General features: G+C 36.7%; 2 protein-coding genes across 2 annotated transcripts; one reads left to right on the forward strand and one right to left on the reverse strand.

The window, feature by feature from the left end:
- LOC113761768 (protein TIC110, chloroplastic) lies at positions 1 to 8,430 on the reverse strand. The gene is made up of 15 exons (XM_027304897.1): positions 7,689 to 8,430; positions 6,785 to 6,844; positions 6,402 to 6,525; positions 6,214 to 6,282; positions 6,011 to 6,109; positions 5,744 to 5,810; positions 4,908 to 4,972; positions 4,689 to 4,783; positions 4,252 to 4,376; positions 3,974 to 4,074; positions 2,774 to 2,990; positions 2,385 to 2,539; positions 1,732 to 1,857; positions 617 to 1,588; positions 1 to 521 (listed from the first exon to the last, which is right to left on the reverse strand). Exons 1-15 carry the CDS (start codon positions 8,231 to 8,233, stop codon positions 270 to 272), a joined length of 3,072 nt encoding a protein of 1,023 aa, XP_027160698.1. The 5' UTR covers positions 8,234 to 8,430; the 3' UTR covers positions 1 to 269.
- A 4,940-nt stretch (positions 8,431 to 13,370) lies between these two features.
- Positions 13,371 to 18,040, forward strand: LOC113775534 (putative tRNA pseudouridine synthase). Its single transcript, XM_027320502.1, has 7 exons — positions 13,371 to 13,692; positions 13,837 to 13,872; positions 14,410 to 14,522; positions 14,617 to 14,765; positions 15,713 to 15,857; positions 16,164 to 16,649; positions 17,313 to 18,040. The coding sequence occupies exons 1-7, from the start codon at positions 13,425 to 13,427 to the stop codon at positions 17,727 to 17,729; spliced, it is 1,614 nt and encodes a 537-aa protein (XP_027176303.1). The 5' UTR covers positions 13,371 to 13,424; the 3' UTR covers positions 17,730 to 18,040.

The following is an 18,040-nucleotide window of genomic DNA, read 5'->3' on the forward strand; positions in this document are numbered from 1 at the left end:
TCATACCAAAAATTTGTCATAATATATAATTTACAGAGGGGAAACCCCAAAAAAAAAAGGTGAGGATATTTGACAAGTGCATGCTGAGGCTCTTCTTTTTCTTTTCATTTCAAACCCAAACCATTTTCAACTCGAGCCAAGAAATTACTACGAGCCTATAACCCATTAATGGGCAAACAAAATCGTGATCTTTTCCTTTCCATCTACAAGGAAAAAGGGGCGAAATAATGTGACTCAATCAGGGTCACAACCTAACGTGGTTGGACCCTTCAAAATACAAACTCTTCCTCACCAGCAGCAGCATTTCCATTTGGCAGTGCTCTATCCTTCATTGCTTGTAAAGCTTCTGCTGTTGAATCACTTATGTTCAGTAGATACTGTAATCTGGACAACTTTTCTGGTGCTGGATCATTTTTCAGGTATATGACGTACAGATCAGCCAATTCCTCTGGTACCTCCCATGTTAATGAGGTAGAAGGAACAGCCTTGTCACAGGCTAACAAGTCGTTCAGTGAGGATGCCTAAAACAGTAGGAAGAAGCATTAAATCTAAGACATATCAAGCGCAAATACATTAGAAAACCAGTCAAAGAGATTTCAAGAATAAGCTTTCTTACCACCCCAGTATGATTTCTCTGTCGAAGAAGTGCCACGGCTTGAATAAGTGAATTTGACAATCTACTCCGTGCAAGATCGTGAACAACTCGTTTAGCTTTCTCCACATTGATGTTTAGATCTTTAGGAATTTTCTCATACACTTCCTCTTCATCAAACTCTCCAGTACCGGATGAGAAAATACTATCTACAGTTTTTTTGAAAAGATTCTCTCTTAAGCTCTCAGAAATCATGGTATCCAATTCAACACCAGCCTCTCTCAGTTCCCTAATTTCCTTTATGCTAAGCCTCCCCTGTGCAACAGCTGTTTCGAGAGCTGCTGCCATTTTAGTTGTTGTAATGCCCTTAATAATCTTTTGTGCATACTGAGGCGGCAGGCCAACATCCTTCTGCAACTCGTTGAGCTGCTCAATTCGGGCTTTTGTCAATTGTCCATCTGCTAAAATCACCTCTGCTTTTTGCTTAAAGGCCTGCTCCGCTAAGCTTCTATGTACTTCAACAATCTCCTTAGAAGTCAAGCCAAGTATGCCTCCCAGTTGGTTCAGCAATACATATTCAGAATCATCCTTCTTTGTGGTGAATTGGGTACCCAGAGGGATATTGGTCACTTCTCCAGTTATACAATAAAGCAGATATGTCTTGTAAAGATCAGTTCTGTCCCTTTCTGGTAGGTCATCTTTAAGGTTTATCTCTGTCTGGCCTTTCTTTGCCAAACTTTCTTTACCAGGTCTTACTTTCCTAAGTGACTGCAACAACTCCCATTCCTCATCCTCGCCCTCATCAACCACTTTTTCTTCCTTTTCCACAGGGGGCTCTGCAGGTGGAGTATCAGATGACTCGCCTTTAATATCTGCCACTAATTCTGTCACAACCAAGCTGTTGAAAGCAATCATCTTTTTGAGCTCTTTTGCAGATTCCGTTCGGCTACCAGCTGCTCGTGCTCTTTGGATGTAACTAATAAAGATCTTACGGACCTGAACATATGCAGTGCAAATGGGAGGGTAATTATTACTGGTATTACCGTGATTGACACCAGAAGAACACGGGGCTTGTTCAATAAAACAAAAGGTTCTGAAGCAATAAGTAAAGTGAAATGTAGCCAGGATCTGATACTTACTGCCTTGCTAGCTATATTCATAGCAACCTCTCTAGTTAAGCGTAAACCAAATGCAGCCTTTCTCACGGATTTCTTGATTTCAGCATCATATCCATCGACTCCAGCGGCAATTGCTTCCTTAACAACCTGGAAAAAGAATCAGGCCAGTATAACTGTAGACATTGCAACTATATAGAAAAAAAATCTTCGATTCAAGACAATAGGGCCTATATCTGGAACATGAATACAATACACTAGAAGTTCTTAAAGCTACACATTCTGAAAATTTTAATACCATTTTGAGAAAGCCACAAGTAAGCATTTTGTTGGAAAACAAGCTGGCAGTGTTTCTCCCAATAAGCACACAAAGGGCATCATTACCTTAGTCATAACATGTTGGTACTTTATGACTCCATCATTCATCAGAAATCTCAGTGACTATCAACTCTAATCAAGGTTGTAAAGATTAAAAAACACTTTACCAGTTATGAACATCAATATGTATTTTAAACGCTTGCCAGATGCACACTTTATCTTTTCTACCAATTTACCAGCCAAGCCATGTGTAATTAATAGAACATCAGGTCATTTAATCCCTGATGGCTTCCATCTGTTTTCCGTACTTCCAATCTGATCACAGAGAACGACACCAATGGAATTCAAACAGTGGTTACCTTCTCAAATAAGCTACCACAGATGTCTGCATGAGCTGCTTCAACTGTTTCCCTTGGAATGCAGAACATAATCTGTAACTTTTCCAACACTTTAACATCCTCGTCACTTAGTGCTCCATCAGCTACAGCTTGCTGAAGCTTTTGCCGGTAGATTTCTGTAAATCAAAAACATGACCTTGACAAGTTGCTCAACTATTATATTAGGAAATATACATTTAAGAGAACTTTCCGCAAATTGTTAATTGCGACCTATACCATAGAGCGTACAGTCACTAAAGTAAAAGCATGTCATGATAGAGTTTTAAAGGAAATAGTAGAATATTTATATTTAACCAGCCCGTGCAAGTTGCAAAGACAGGAGAGCTGCCACTTATTTGAACCACTATTACCTTCATGGATCTCAACAGCCTTCTCCGCAGCAAACTGCAACTCTTCACAGAGGTTCTGAAGATAAGCTGCTTTACTATCAGCAGCAGCTAAATCACCACTAGATACAGCTTGAGCAAGTTGCCTGCGATACACTTTTGAGGTAACCTCCAGTTTAATGGATTCTGCTTCTCGCATACCTAAACCGAAAATATTCCTCAACTGGTTCAGTGCAGTGAGCTACAGTAGAAAAGAAAGTCAATGTCAATAGACACAAAAAAAAATAAAAAACAATAACATGTAATAGTGACAAACAACGTCCAGCAAAAGCTATCTTTCACTCTATCTTCCTTTCTTTTTTTCAATACTCTCCATTTTATGTTTCAACCCCAAGGGTTCTTGTCATTTCTGTGAAGGTTTGACTTCCAAATGGAAGTATACCACTCAAATAAAGTACGTTTTGACTGATATTTTACATCTGACAATTGATGTGGCCACTGACTAAATAAAATGCACCAACAGTCTTACATCTCCAGAAATAAAGCCTTCCTTTGCACCCAATCTTTAAACTATTTATGGACACAAAATATCATTGAATGTGCTCTAGCTTTGGCCAGCATTTTTGCAACATCTTACACACAGTTATGAGCTTTAATGTGCAATCCACAATTTTGTCATACATGAGCTCTGATAGTCAGCAACAAGCTTGCCAATTACGAAATGTCATGAAAGAAATTCTGGATTGTCTCAGTTGTAAATTTAACAGGTCCACATACCCGAACATACATTTTATACTCAAGAATCTTGAGCAGAAAAGTATTTGCGCTACAAAGCAAAGGAAAGAAGATCAAAAAGAAAGAGGCAAGGATTGCAGGGGTCAGGTGGGAGACAAGCATGCAACTCATGTGTTTCATTAGCAGTCAAAAATTGTTCATGAAACAAACTCGTGCCAATGCGAGGCCACATGTGAGAAATCTGTTCTGGGCATGCATGATAATGATAGTCCTCACTCCATGAGGCAGGGCATAAAGCATCATTCTGTAAAACTCAGAACTCTTAACACTACCAAGAGTTATACAAACAAAAGAATGCAGGTATGAACCATTGCAGTTTGAGTATAACAATTTATAGGTTAATCTGCATATTTTCTCTGTACTTGCACACACACACACACATATATACAGGTTGCATGTGTTTGCAAAGGAATGAGGTCACTTAAGCACCTTATCTTCTTCCATCCGACCGCTTGATAATGAGTCCCAGACATAGGCTCTGTATAGGAGCTTTAGGTCATCTATTTTTCTGTCAGAGTCATACTCCCCACCTAGGCAATAATGTCACATTAACTTCAGCTGAAAGTTTAAACAGTATACATTGAAAGAACCAAGGTCCAAAATTGCAATCAATTACAAAACAAAAATAACAACGAAAACAAGGAAAAAGAAGAAAGCCACATCATCATTTGCGCAGGCAAGTGGAAAGCAGTTAGCATCCTCCTTACCTAACAAAGAAACTGGCCCAACTCCCCGAGCAAAACGGTTGGCTTCAGGATGGTTCTTCAGCGAAATAAGCAAATTATTAAATTTCAGCACCTTATTGAGCTCTTCAACAATACGAGTTGCTTCCCTGCAGGTACCCAAATAGGTTTTCGTGAAAATGGTTCTACAAGCTGACACAAGGAAAAGAAAAACAGTGAAAGATATCACCACTGATAACCATAGTTGGCCAAACCCACATTTTCTTACTGACTTGTTCCATAAAAGTTTGAAAACTCATCTTCAGTAAAAACTAGGGATTCTTAAAAGTGCGTTAAAAGGATGCCTATCAATTCTAACTTTCTGCACAGATGCAAGTTTACCACCTACAGACTCTCTAGTTCTGACCATGCGCTTCTCATCCTTTCTATTACCAAGAATCAAGAAGAAAAAAAATACATACAATGCTCTTGTCCTGGATTTTAATATGTTAAGAGCAGTTGATATATTCTCCTCTACAAGCTTCCTTGTAAGCTCTTTAAACATATCCTCAGCAAGCTGCAAAAGAAGGGTAAGCGATGAGCCAAAAAAAGATGTCAACATTCATGTGAAATACTATATGCCTTGTTTTTGTAACATGCCAGACAATTGCAGATAAGATCAAATATACAGATGGCAGTACCTCATCTGAAAGCCGATACGCAAGCTGTGCTTCTCTGAGGCCAACCAGCTGGTCAACATTAACATCTAACAAAAATTCCAACTCTTGTTAATACAGAAGAGCAGCAAGTGCAATTTGTCTAAATTACAGTATGGCAATACAACTTGAAAAACCCAGCAGCTCATCCAATGACTCTAAAAACAAGCAGCAAAATGGAAATAACCAGACCCAAAAGCGGATAAGCAAAACTCTTAAGAAAGTAAAATTAGAGAATATATCTTGAAATAAGTCCAGATACTAGCAAACCAACCAGAGTTCAAATAAGACCAACCAGAGTTCAAATAAGACCAGTCCATCATGAAAGCCAAGCACTTACAAATGCAAAAGACGTGATCAAAACATTTGCTTGTTTTCCAAGCCATTTCCATATGAATATGGAAGGAAATCAATCATTTTAGAATGAATCAAGAAAATACAAAGTAAATTAACCTTTTTGATCCTTCCAAGCTTAGATGGCAGCGTTTGATTTCATAGAAGGATCAAAAGCCAGACTTTTACATTTGAAGTTGAAACGGCTTCAATTATTAGAAATTCAAAGTTTAACACAAAATATTGCATTGAAGATTAGACTAAAGCATAAAAATTTGCTTTTCTGAGCTGATTATTAACTACAGTTTGTATAAACATGAAAATGAAAGGAATACACTAGTGAAGTTTACTGGATATTTCTGCTTGGGCAATGTATTGTTATACAAAGTGAAAAACATGTCGATTTGGGACATTCCCTGCCACAAATATATGTCAAATATTACAAAAGTAAAGGCACATCAAACAAGCAGGAGAAACTCAGCAGTTACCTTGACCAATTGATTTAACCTTGAAGCCATACAACCGCTGTGCATTGTCTCTAACAGCAAGTTCAACCTAATGAACAAGAACATTAAAGACATTAAAACATGGCAAATAAATTCAACCTTAGGCATGCCAGCTCTGTTCACAGTGCCTTCAGAAGACCAAATGATGCTTAATAGTAAAGCATATTACATGAGAAAGATAGCAAAGATCAAAACTTTGCAAGTTAACAGGAATAGAAGTCCGCGGAAAAACATGAACAAACTAGATACCTGTGCATCAGTGACTTTGAAAACTCGTTTCCAAGGTAAAAGGAAAGAAGATGCCTCCCCAAACACAAGAGTTGAAACATATATCAACTTCTGAAATGCCTGCACTGGAAACACTGAGAACGGTCAAGTTCCAAACCTTGTTTTATAGACCTGACCACCTGCTAACTAACTGTCTTAGTAGATGTATCAAAGCAACAACATACCCGACGCTGCTCCAGATCAGCATCACGGTCTCCAGTTTCAAGCCTTTGTCTGAAAATTCGCCTACCAATCTTAGAAATTAACAGTTAAATTAGTTCCAAGCAAAAGGAAATATGACCTCTCCATTCAAACTTAGCAATGGAAAGATTCACATCCTTCATAATAAAATCAAAAGAACAATCATACTTACCTCCATGTGCATAGCTGCTGCATCTGGATCATCGATACCCAATGCATTCTTAAACTTGATGATTGTCTCAACTTCATCACCTTTGAGATCTTCATTTCCCGGAGGAAGGATGGAAGATAAATATCTGAAAAGTTTGAATTGCATAATGCAAATCCAAATATATATAGTTCCATTATTTTCACATCAAAGCGACAGTTTAAGATCAAAGAGAACCCGAAGAACATACAGACCACTACAATCACTAATAGTAGTAATACGGTTTTCTATTTCCTAACAGAAATTAGTCCAAACTGACAACAGGCAAGAATACTAATCATTAGGAGAAATGACTCGAAAAGATTAATTATCACAGCTACTTTTATAGAATGAATTTCTATACTCACCTGCAATATATATCACAAAGCTCTGCATTGAAGGCTTCATTTTGTTTGCTAATACCATATCTGAAAAGATGTGCGAAATTAGAAATAAAACAAAGAACATACTATTGGGTGACTAACTAATACTAGTGACAGCACAATGTCAAAAACAGAAACAGTGCAAAATATGCAACCAAGACAAGGTAAAATTAACTAAAAAACCAAGATGAAAATAAGACACAGCTCATACATAGCACATCAATACATGCTTTCTGCATTCCCTGAGCAAACATGACACCAGTTCATTTCTGGCAACGAAAGTGGATGCCAGACAGAAAGTCAAAGTGGCCTAATCTGGCCTATAAAATGCACAAGCAGCTAAGCTAATACACTCTAGTGGGGCATCCAAAGTGCCAAACCAATGGGATAGAATACGAATAAGCATAGCAAGGCGATGAGTACTTTCAAGCTGACCTAATTGCTGTATCTTGGCGCAATTCTCTGATCTAAAATGACGGTGACTAGCAAAATGAAACCAAAAACCATTCTCAATTGCAAAACAAACTTGTGTTCCTCAGAAAAGCCTCCTTGGTACAACTCAATCCTAACTAAAAGTAAGAAACTTTTAGAACAAATTCACCATTCCCATTATCAGCTTTTGGTACCCCTGAAGTATTTCAATTCATAATATCTACCAGTGTTCGAGTGTTCAATCACCAGATAATGTGAATTTATCATGATATAGAACCTTAATAAACAAATATTACTCCACAATACGAACAAAAGAAATATCAAACCTTGACGGGACCCTTCCACAGACTGATACTTTGAATTTCTTTATAGACAATTTTTGAAATAGAAATAGCTAAACCAAGGAAACAAGCAAACAAGACCATTCAAAACAAAATTTTGAACCGTCCCAAGTTACCTATTTGCTATTGCTTCAATATCTTCCTTGTTCAAGGCAGCAGGGTCATCAAAATCAGCCACATAATTATGCAAATTGACAGCAGCAACTTCAGGAACGCAAGAATTCAATGCGTAGGCCACTCCAGCGCCGGCAGTGCCAAGAGCCACGGCCCCACCCATGGCCACGTTGCGGGACCCACCAAACTTGGACCCAAGTCCATATCCAGCAGCAATAGCACCAGCAAATATAAGGGCTGAGCTTGCAATTCTCACAGTCGGCGACATTGCATCCACCAGGGCTTGGAAGCCCGTGAGCTCTTTCTTTCCCCCAAATACATCCGGTTTAATGGCCTTGATGGGCTGGTCCGAAGATGATGACGCGGACAGTGAGGTGGGTATGCTGGCGGAGCGGATTGTGGATATACGGTAACGGCGGCGGCGATGGCTCTGGTGGTAAGCTAGTGTGGTGGAAAGGCGGAGCGGGTTTGGGGGAAGAAACGGGGAGAAGAGTACTTTCGGTTGGGCAACGGATGGGCTAGCTGTGAGGAAAATGGATGTGTTCATTTTTGGTTAAAATAAGAAAAAAGATGTCTTTTTTCTTTCTCTTTTTCCTCTACTTGTTGGTGGTGGAGGGTTGGGAAGAGAGAAAGGGAACTGAGTGTTGGAAGGCAGGGGTTAGCAAAATGGTGGCAGTGGGGTTTTATAGGGTTTAAAGAATGTTTTGTCAGAAAGCAGCGGGGAGAAGATAGGTGAGGGATTGGAGCTTGGGGTGGAGAATGCGAGGGAGAAGATAAATTGCAACTGTCAATGTAAAACCCCAAATTTTTACCTCTCTTTGCTAATACCAATTTAGTTTAATCACGTCAATTATATTTTTAGAGGTTTTAATGGTATCCTATCTTATCTCAACCACTAAGGATGGTGGATGTTGAGAGGGAATGTTTTGTTACTCACGAAGACACCTACTCAAACTAACAAAATGATTTTGCTAAAGTATTAAACTACTACTCAACAACCTATTTCTTTCCGTAACTTCTAATTTTTCAAAGACCAAAACCCAAAAGAAAGACAGTTGTGTGCAGATAGTTATGCAAAATAAAAGGGAGGAATTATGCAAAAAGAAGACAGAATGCAACATCCTTAAGGTGTGAACATGTAAGCCTACAGATTTCGTTATTATTTCTTTAGTTATATTATTTATTTATTTATTTATTTTTCAAGGCTTTGGATTCATCATTATAAGCCTTAAGCATGTCTGGATCGAAGTACGTTTTACATAGGTTTTGGAAATTCTTTTGACAATCAAGACCTGATTGGCTTCACGGCTGACTATATGAAATCTATATGTTATACTTCTAATTGGGATCATTAGACTCTTCGTCATTTAATATTGGTACTAATACCTTACTTTTGTCAAAAGCCGGATTGACCGAAACTTGTAAACATGAATTTGTCATGCATTATTCCAATGGGTTCTTTGGTTCGGAAACACACAAAAAAAAAAAAGTCTTTCATCTTCACACCTTGAACAAGTAAGGCTCTGACTCATAATTTTCTGATTTATTCATTTTATGAATTTTCTTAGCCTAAAATTCACTAAAAATATACCTGGAAGTGTCTACCACTAGAGCCTTTAGTTCATAGTCCGTAATATTTCAGTCAGTGTAGGGTATCAACATTTCATCTTGTGCCGCTAGTTAGAAAGTAAGAAATTTTAAGGCTTTGCATGAACTAAAGTCAGACCTCGAATTTGGGTAAGTTAGACACAACCACCGGATCTTATTTGGTTTTCTGCCAAAAAAAAATAGATAAGTTTTCAAATCGAGGAACTTTCTGGAAAAAAAAAAAAAGAAATCAAACTTTCTAAATTAGGAAATTTTGGGAAGGGGAGCCATTCTATTTTTATTGGAAACTACTCAAGTGCATTTTAGAGAATACGCAAACATGTTTTCTAGGTTGTTTAAGGTAGGGTTAAGCACTTTAAGAATAAGATAATTAAATTAATTAAGGTATATATGTTATTGGTTATAGGCTTGAAGCAAGTTTAACGGTGCGCTGAGAATCTCTTCAAAAGTGCAGTTTGAGGTAGGTGATGCTTACCCCTCTGTATTTTTTAAATGTTAAATATGAATATTTTTCGAGTAAGAGCTTTATTTTGATATATGAAGAAATGGATTGTGTATGCCTATTTCAAATGTTTTGCAAGCATGAAATTACGAATACTTGAAATTTTTTGCTATGCAATATTTTATGGAATGAGTGGCATATTTTCATGAAACGAAAGAAAAATGCATGTGACGTGTGAAATGATTTTATGTTACGAAAAGCTCAAAACAAACATGGAATAGACGGTAGGGGCTATAGTCCTGTCTAATTGCCATGATAGTTTGCTATAGAGTCTAACCAATTGAGAAGGTCATGGTAACCTGATATAAAGTCCGGCCGATTGACCCATGTATGAAATGAGACCAATCAATAGTTGCGAAATCTATTGGTCATCCACTTAGAAGGGGTTTAATCTCTAGACTGAGTATTCAGAAGCCGAATATTGCATGTGCTTGTTTATGAGCTATGTTATGAAATGAGATGACATGATTGATATAATTTATGATTTGCAATTATGTTCAATGAATATGATCATGTTATATTATGTATATTTCTAAGCTATGTTCGGCGGGGGCCACCTCTAGGATCTACGGGACTAAGTGTCACGTCGGATAGAGGGCACTTATGTATAAGCCACTCACTTTTAATGAAATATACTTATGTAATATATGAAATGGGATGACAAATGTTTTTAATTGCTTTATGCATGTGGTATGGTGTGACCGAATTTGCAAATGTATATAGTATGTATATAACTACATGATCCGACAGGGGAGTAAGTACTACCTACTGGGCATATGTCGCTCAACCCATTTCTATTTATCTTTCTTGCAGGTTAAGAAAGCCGACTCGTGTACGTTTAGAAGATAAGTGAGAAAGGTATATAGATAGATGTTTAAATTCTGGGGAATTAGAATAAAACATTTTGTAGAGGTAATTTATTGAAGTTTATGTGTCTCATTGGTATATGTAAGTTTTAAAATTTTAGTGGATTTTGTAAGTTATGATTATGGTGCCTTATATTTATGGGAATAACGTCTCATAGATACGGCGTGCCACGTTGCAAATCGGGTCCAGGGATCCAGATTTGGGGCATGACAGTCAAAGTTTTGTATAATTAATTATTATCCCTCTGTTTTTCAGCTAAATGATTGTTGCCTCCATCATTGACTACTTTGAAAACTCTTCACACTTATTTTGTTAATTTTCTCTAATATTGGCCTACTAAGAAAGCATTTGTACTGAGTTTCTTACATAATTAGAGCAATTCTATCATTTTTATACCTTCTTTTATTTATTTTTTTTGAATTTCAGGATTGCGTTTGCAAGTTTTTAATCTCCTTGCACAAACCCACAAAAAAAATGTTACTTTTCTTATTAGCTTCAAAATTTTGCCATCTGATGATCATAAAGTAAAGAACTCCTTTACTCTTTGTTGTGATCATATTAGTGTAATTTCAAATGCTACAATATTTAACTCCGCACACACAATAAAAAGATACATTCACAAACCAATTATGATTAAATTGTCAAATCGTCTAATATATTTTTTTCCATTACAAAAGAGGTAATATTTGTTACAATCTTCTTAAAAGTGTTTTTCTCTTCTTTTATACCTATTACTTAAAATCTGTTACCTTAATGAAGTTATGATCCCAATCTTTTATGGCAAATATTTGCCATGGTTTTTTTTTTAACAAACAATTATTTTTTAAATGTGTAAATGATAATTGGAATGACATAAATTTGAAACTCTTCACTTACACTCTTTTCTTTTATACCATCAAACTCATTCCTTCCCCAATATTATCACAGTCTAAATTTTATTTCCACAATAATTTTGATTAAAAGATAAAACTATCCTTTTGGAATCCATCTTGTATTTCGGCTTGAGAGGTGTAAGTTTGAACATTTAAATGCATGAACGCTCGTGAAGATGGAATTTGGACCATGACATTGGCTGCGGTCATCTTTTATTCTTACCCACATATGTACTAATCTTCTTTTTGTTCTAGCCAAAAAGAAAAAAAAAACCTTTTACTTTTGTATATGGGATAATTGCAGAAACCTCCCCTGAGTTTTTTAACACTAACACTCACCTCCCATATGATTTCTAAAATTGTATTAACCTCCCATAGGAGGAAATTGGACCTATTACTAACAATAAATTGTATGATTTTACTTTTATACCCTAACTAATTGTAGAAACTTAATGAAAGAATTTTAGAAAAGAAAATTTATTTTTTGTCAACAAATTGAGTGACTAATTAAACTAGATTACCTGTGAGTTTTAGCATCATTAGTTATTGTAAGCACAACTAAGAAATAGTGTCAATTGAGGGGAGAAAACGACGTACATGTTTCTATATTATGTTTTTTAAACCATTCAATTTAAATCTAATTTTATACAACTACAAAGAGGTAGTCCAGTAAGCAATTTTAGAGGTTTTACTAAAGTAAATACAGAGAGAACTTGCACAATATAGTTGCTCGAGTCTTTTCTATTTCAAAATTTCTTGTAGTTTAGTCTATTACTACTTCTCGAGTTACTACATCTCTTTCTATTAATACAGTTATAATCCTACAATTTGGAAATATCAGCAGTGGCAGCAGTTTTAGTACGTAGTTCTAAGCACTTATTGCAGATTTCATTTACTAAAGATAACTTTATCTTATTAGCATGCACTTTTAATTACTTGTAACTAGGCTTATTTCATGCACAGTAACTTTTAGTGATGTTTAAGTATGCAGTTAATTAGCTGATTGTTTAGCGATAATTTTTTTGTATATGATTGGTGCTGACAACATAAGCAGTTATGTTACTCCTATAAATAACTATTCATATTACTAATAAAAAGTTTTAAAAGTGACACTTCTTTATAAACTTTGCTACAAGAATCTGGATATATAGTCATTTAACTAATCGTTAATACCCACTGTTGTTTCATGTATTATAGGTAAATTTCATTCAGTTGCACTTATACCCCTTGATTTTGCTAATTCTTAATAGCATTTCATATTTTGTCATTCCTCTATTAATATAATTTGACAAGCAGCATGAAGGGCAAATCTGACACAAATTTCTCATCTCACTCCATAATTTTTTTTTTAATGATAACTTTTTTGGCATGGACTGAATCTGCAACACAAACCTTAAGTTCAACGATGGTAAGTGCTATTTTCTAAATCACAAGGAAGACGAGTACTAGTATCAGAAACATCAGGGAAGATTTCTGTAATTATCCCTTTGTATATTCTTTGTAATTTGCTTGGCTTTGTTTGGATTACATTTTTCTGGACTTTTTGGTAAAAAAAATATCATAGCAATTTGATATATGTGAGGTAAAAAAGTGATTGAAAAATATATTTACGGAAACGTAGCAATTTTTCAAAGCAATCCAAACACACCAAAGTTGCCACAAGCACAAAAGCATAGCATCCCTCCCGGGGGTCTTTCAAGGCATTTTGCCAACAAGAGTAGACCACTGCTGGGAATAATCGATTAAATCATCAGCTCACAATCTTTTTTTTTTTTTTTTTTTTCCTAACGATAATAATTCATCAGCTCACAATCAGTATCAACTCTTAACGATCTAAACTCCGTTTCTGATGGTTACAGTAGCAGACCGGTAGTGGCTAAAGCAAAAGAATGGCAGTTATTCCATTACGGCTTCCGCTATCACCGTGGCTGGCTGCACGAGCAGCTCCAACAACCCTCCAATTCTTTAACCCAAACAAGCCTCTCAAACCATTTCTTCTTCGTTTCTCCACTTCAGCAGCTGCCTCCGATGCCGCCGCCCAAGACTCAGTCCCTCTGCCTCCCTCTTCTTCTCCTAGCCCTCCCCAAAACAAATGGGAGCCTTTTCGCAAAAAGAAAGTGGTAATGCGCGTTGGTTATGTAGGGTCCGATTATCGAGGTACTATACCAATCTCTTCCTCCTTCCTTTCCGTTGAGAATTCGAGTCGTTTTTTCTTTAATTTTTTCCATCACTAGTTTTCAATTTTCAATTTTGGTGTGATTTGTTAGTGTTGCTTATTAAATAGTGATTGTTGGTGGGCAGGTCTTCAAATGCAAAGGGATGAACATGCATTACCCAGTAAGTTTTTTTTTGTCATTTCCCTTTTGGATTGAGTTTTTATGGCATTGTCATTCGTGTCTGGGTGCTTCATTTGCTTTCTTGATCATTAGTCTTGCTTGATCAATTCTACTTCTTTAATGTCTTTGGCTGAGCCAGTTAGACTTTGAGCTTAAAAACAAAAATTTTTGGTGAGTTTATTGGCAAAAATGGTCCTTTTATTATTATTATTTTTTTCAAATCGACATATTTCCCGACTTATTTGGTGCTTATCTTTCCTGAACTGCAATTGGATTTTGTTTTATATGAAGAAGTGCAGGCTTTTGCTTGCTGTGAAATCTTCTGTTGTAACTCTTATAATTGCATTTGCTGCGGTTTAAGAACTGAAGAGACTTTTGATTATCTTTACCTTCACAAAAAGGAGGGAAAAAAACTTTTGGCGACAATCTCTACCATTCTAATGATATAACGTCCTGTTGACTCGTCCATATTACATATCTCATTAGCATAGCTAGCATGGATGGAATTGGGCTAAAGCATTACAATTCCGTAATGCAGCTATTGAAGGTGAACTGGAGAAGGCACTTCATAAAGCTGGCGGAATTCGTGATAGTAACTTTGGAGACTTGCAGAAAATTGCTTGGGCAAGAAGTAGCAGGACTGATAAAGGAGTATGTTTCTCAAACTCCAATTTATGCTGATATTTTGCATTACATGACCTGTTCCTGGCTGCTTGTTGGTCTCTCAAGATAATATGCATTTCAGGTTCATTCGCTGGCTACGATGATATCTTTTAAAATGGAAATCCCTAAAAATGCTTGGAAGGATGACCCCAACGGAATTGCTCTTGCTAACTATGTCAACTCATTTCTTCCGGAAAACATCTGCGTGTTCAGCATTTTACCATCACAAAGGTGAGTTTTTGTATTGTGTCTTTACCACTCATTTCATTGTCTTGCATTTGTAGCTGTCTAGAGGAGACACTTCAGTTTTCTAGTTAGTCTCCATTCTGATGCTTTAGAATATCTGACGATATGAATTTAAAAAGCATGGTGCATTTGATTCATGAGTGCAACTTGGTTTTAAGTTTAAGCACCTAGGATATTGATATATCTGTATGAACCCTTCTTGCGTGGCTCTTTTGATCTTATTACAGTTAGTTTTGTAGAGAATTTGCAGGAAATAAGGAGAAATATTGTAATCAGATTGCAATATCTCTTTCATTTTTAACTTTCCAGAGAAGAAAGATTGAAAATATAAATGACAGGTAAAAGAATGTACAAGGAGTATGAGCTGCTTAATCCTGGATAAGTATGCAAATTGTAAAAGCAAAATTCAACAAACAATATTAATAGAAAGTGCTCTATAACACAAACAATGTTAGTAAATGGTATTTCGATTTAAGTACAAGTTTCTCTATCCCTTTGTACTGTTATTTAAGGATGATATTAATAGAAAGCGCCCAATAACATGGAGATAGAAGAAAGGCCTAGAGATTGTAACAAGCCTGGAAAAACATCAGATCATTTTCCTCAAATGAATCCAAGTCGGAGAATGAATTGAGTGTCTTGCAATACAATCTTCTCACTAATGCCATTTTCTAACATTTTGAGGACAGCTGAAGTTCAACTATGGAAGCCATCAACTCAATTTTTGTGCCATTAGTGATCTCAGGAATAAAGGCCTGCAACTTTTTAGTTTCCATTGCTTCTCTGAATAGCAAGGGTAACACGGCCTTCTTGCAATGGCTGTATATTCTTGGTGCTTGTCTGCCACCTGTTCAAAATTATGGAGTTCTTTGTTTCATGATATTTTTGCTCTTACAATTTAGTGGCATTTACTTTATTTGGGAGATTTTCAGGAGCTTTGATGCCAGAAGGGAATGCGATGTCCGCAAATATTCTTATCTCCTTCCTGCTGAAATTATTGGCATAAAGAATGAATTTACTGCTGCCGAAGTTGATTTGCATTTATCAGAATTTAATGGATTCCTGAATTCTTTTGAGGTCTGTTTTTAATGAGTAGACAGTCTACCATTCCTTGCTGAAGCTTTTGCTTGTGCCACTTACCAGTTTGAGGTTTCCCTTTAAAATGTAGAAGGAAAATAATTTTCCATGTTCAGCAGAAGTAAGTCCTTAATAAAACATTGATGAAAAGAATTCCAGTGTAATTCATGTTAGCATTTATGGTTGTCTTAGTCTCCACCAGAACTTCATTGAAATTCGTTGAATTGTCATTGTTAACCTATTTTGTGGATAGTTCACCTAAAGAATGAATTTCGTATAATTATTTTGTCATTATGGGTGGTGTAGGGAGAACATCCTTTCCACAATTATACAATAAGAGCCAAGTATAGGAAACAGTTACGTACCAGAAGCTCTAATATATGTGACAAGGGAGCAAGATCATCTGATGAGGAAGCAGCCTCTGAGCATGAAGGAAGTGATGGAGATTTAGTTTCTGAAGGGAAAGAAGTTGATACAGTTGATGAAAGTGATGGAGTTGAGCCTATCGATGGGCAAAAAGTTGCGCCAGAGTTAGTCAAAAGGATTTATGATTCTTCACCTTCTTTTTGTGAATCTCCATCAAGCAGCTATGGTGAGGATGGAAGAAGTTTGAATAAACAAAATTCTGCTTTGCCAATTGCACGATGGTTGTATGAACCTGATGCGAGGGATAAACTTAGTGCTGCCCACTTCAGAAAGATTTTTCAGTGTTATTGTGGAAAGTTGGAGCGCATGTGTGGTATGAATTATGTAGAGATCTCGATTTGTGGAGAATCGTTCATGTTGCATCAGGTAAGTCTCTTTTGACATGAGTGCAGGACTGCAAATTCTCATTTTCTATCAAATGCTTATATTCTGTGACGAAACTTCAAAATTTTGTGGAGGCTTACTTTGGAATATGCTATCAATTACCTTCTTCATCCAGCATAAAATTTTAGTTCTGCAGAAGAAGACAAGTCCTTTTGTTTTGACTTGTTTCTCTTCTCAAGTCCGCAATGAAGCTGTTGATCGATTTTTGGTATTCTTTATCGACTTCTTATATTCTTGCACATTTTCCACCAATAATATATGTTCCTGCCAGTGCTATATGCTCGAGATTATTTTGCTAGTAACTGAAAAGAGTTAAGACTTTTCCGCCAGTTTTTTTTTTTGAAACAAAATCATATTTGATTTGATGATGTGGTTCTTTACATTACTTCTGCGAGTTCTAATTGGGCATTGGGGTAGCAGGAAAAGAACAAAAGAAGTTTCTTGCCATAGCAATGGCATTCTGGATGACCATTGTTCAGCTGGATTATTTGCTTAAATTCACGACATTTCAGCTGTCAATTAGTTCATTTGTTCCATGCACGATATACTGAGATTTTTGTTAATGTAAATGGTTTTTGACATTGATGTTGCATATGCTGATATATTTTGCTGCATCTTCTATGCCTACTTGTGGCATCAAATTAGATACGCAAAATGGTTGGGACAGCTGTGGCAATAAAACGAAAATTACTTCCGGTTGATGTCCTGCAGTTGTCTCTTTCAAAGTTCTCGCGGATTGTTCTACCTCTTGCTCCATCTGAGGTTCTTATATTGAGGGGAAACAATTTTGCTTTGAGAAAACGACCTGGGAAAGAAACAAGGCCAGAGATGTTGACCCTTCTTGAATCAGAAGAAATTGTCACTGCAGTGGATGAATTCTACCATTCTGTAATGTTACCTCAGGTGTCTACTTTCTTGAACCCTTCAAAGTACCCTTGGAATGATTGGGTGAATACTTTAGATGCTAACACAAGCATCCCAGAATTCCAACTGGCAGAAGTCAGGACTGCTTGGAAATTATGGAAGGAAAAGCCAGAAAATAAAATCAAGGCTTTGTTGTAATTTCCTTAATCTACCATTTAGCTGTTTTACAGTTCTTTGCAAACCCCCCCCCCCCCCCCCAAGGCGCCGGGGTTGGGGGCGCGGGACACAAAATTTTGTCTTTGCAGTTGGTTCTTCAATTTGTAAAGTAGATTATCCCCTGCTGAGTAGCAAACCCCAAATCTCTTCCCCTACAAATACTAGTGTGTAAAGAATGTGATGGAGTTAGGGATGCTTTCACAACAGTAGTTAGTTCAGTTTTTGATGTTTAGTTGATTGCGTGAGTGCAGATGATCAAGAGGTACAACACTTTGCGGGGTGTGAATTGACTA

This window comes from Coffea eugenioides, chromosome 1, assembly GCF_003713205.1.
Source record: "Coffea eugenioides isolate CCC68of chromosome 1, Ceug_1.0, whole genome shotgun sequence".
In the NCBI taxonomy this organism is placed as follows: domain Eukaryota; kingdom Viridiplantae; phylum Streptophyta; class Magnoliopsida; order Gentianales; family Rubiaceae; genus Coffea; species Coffea eugenioides.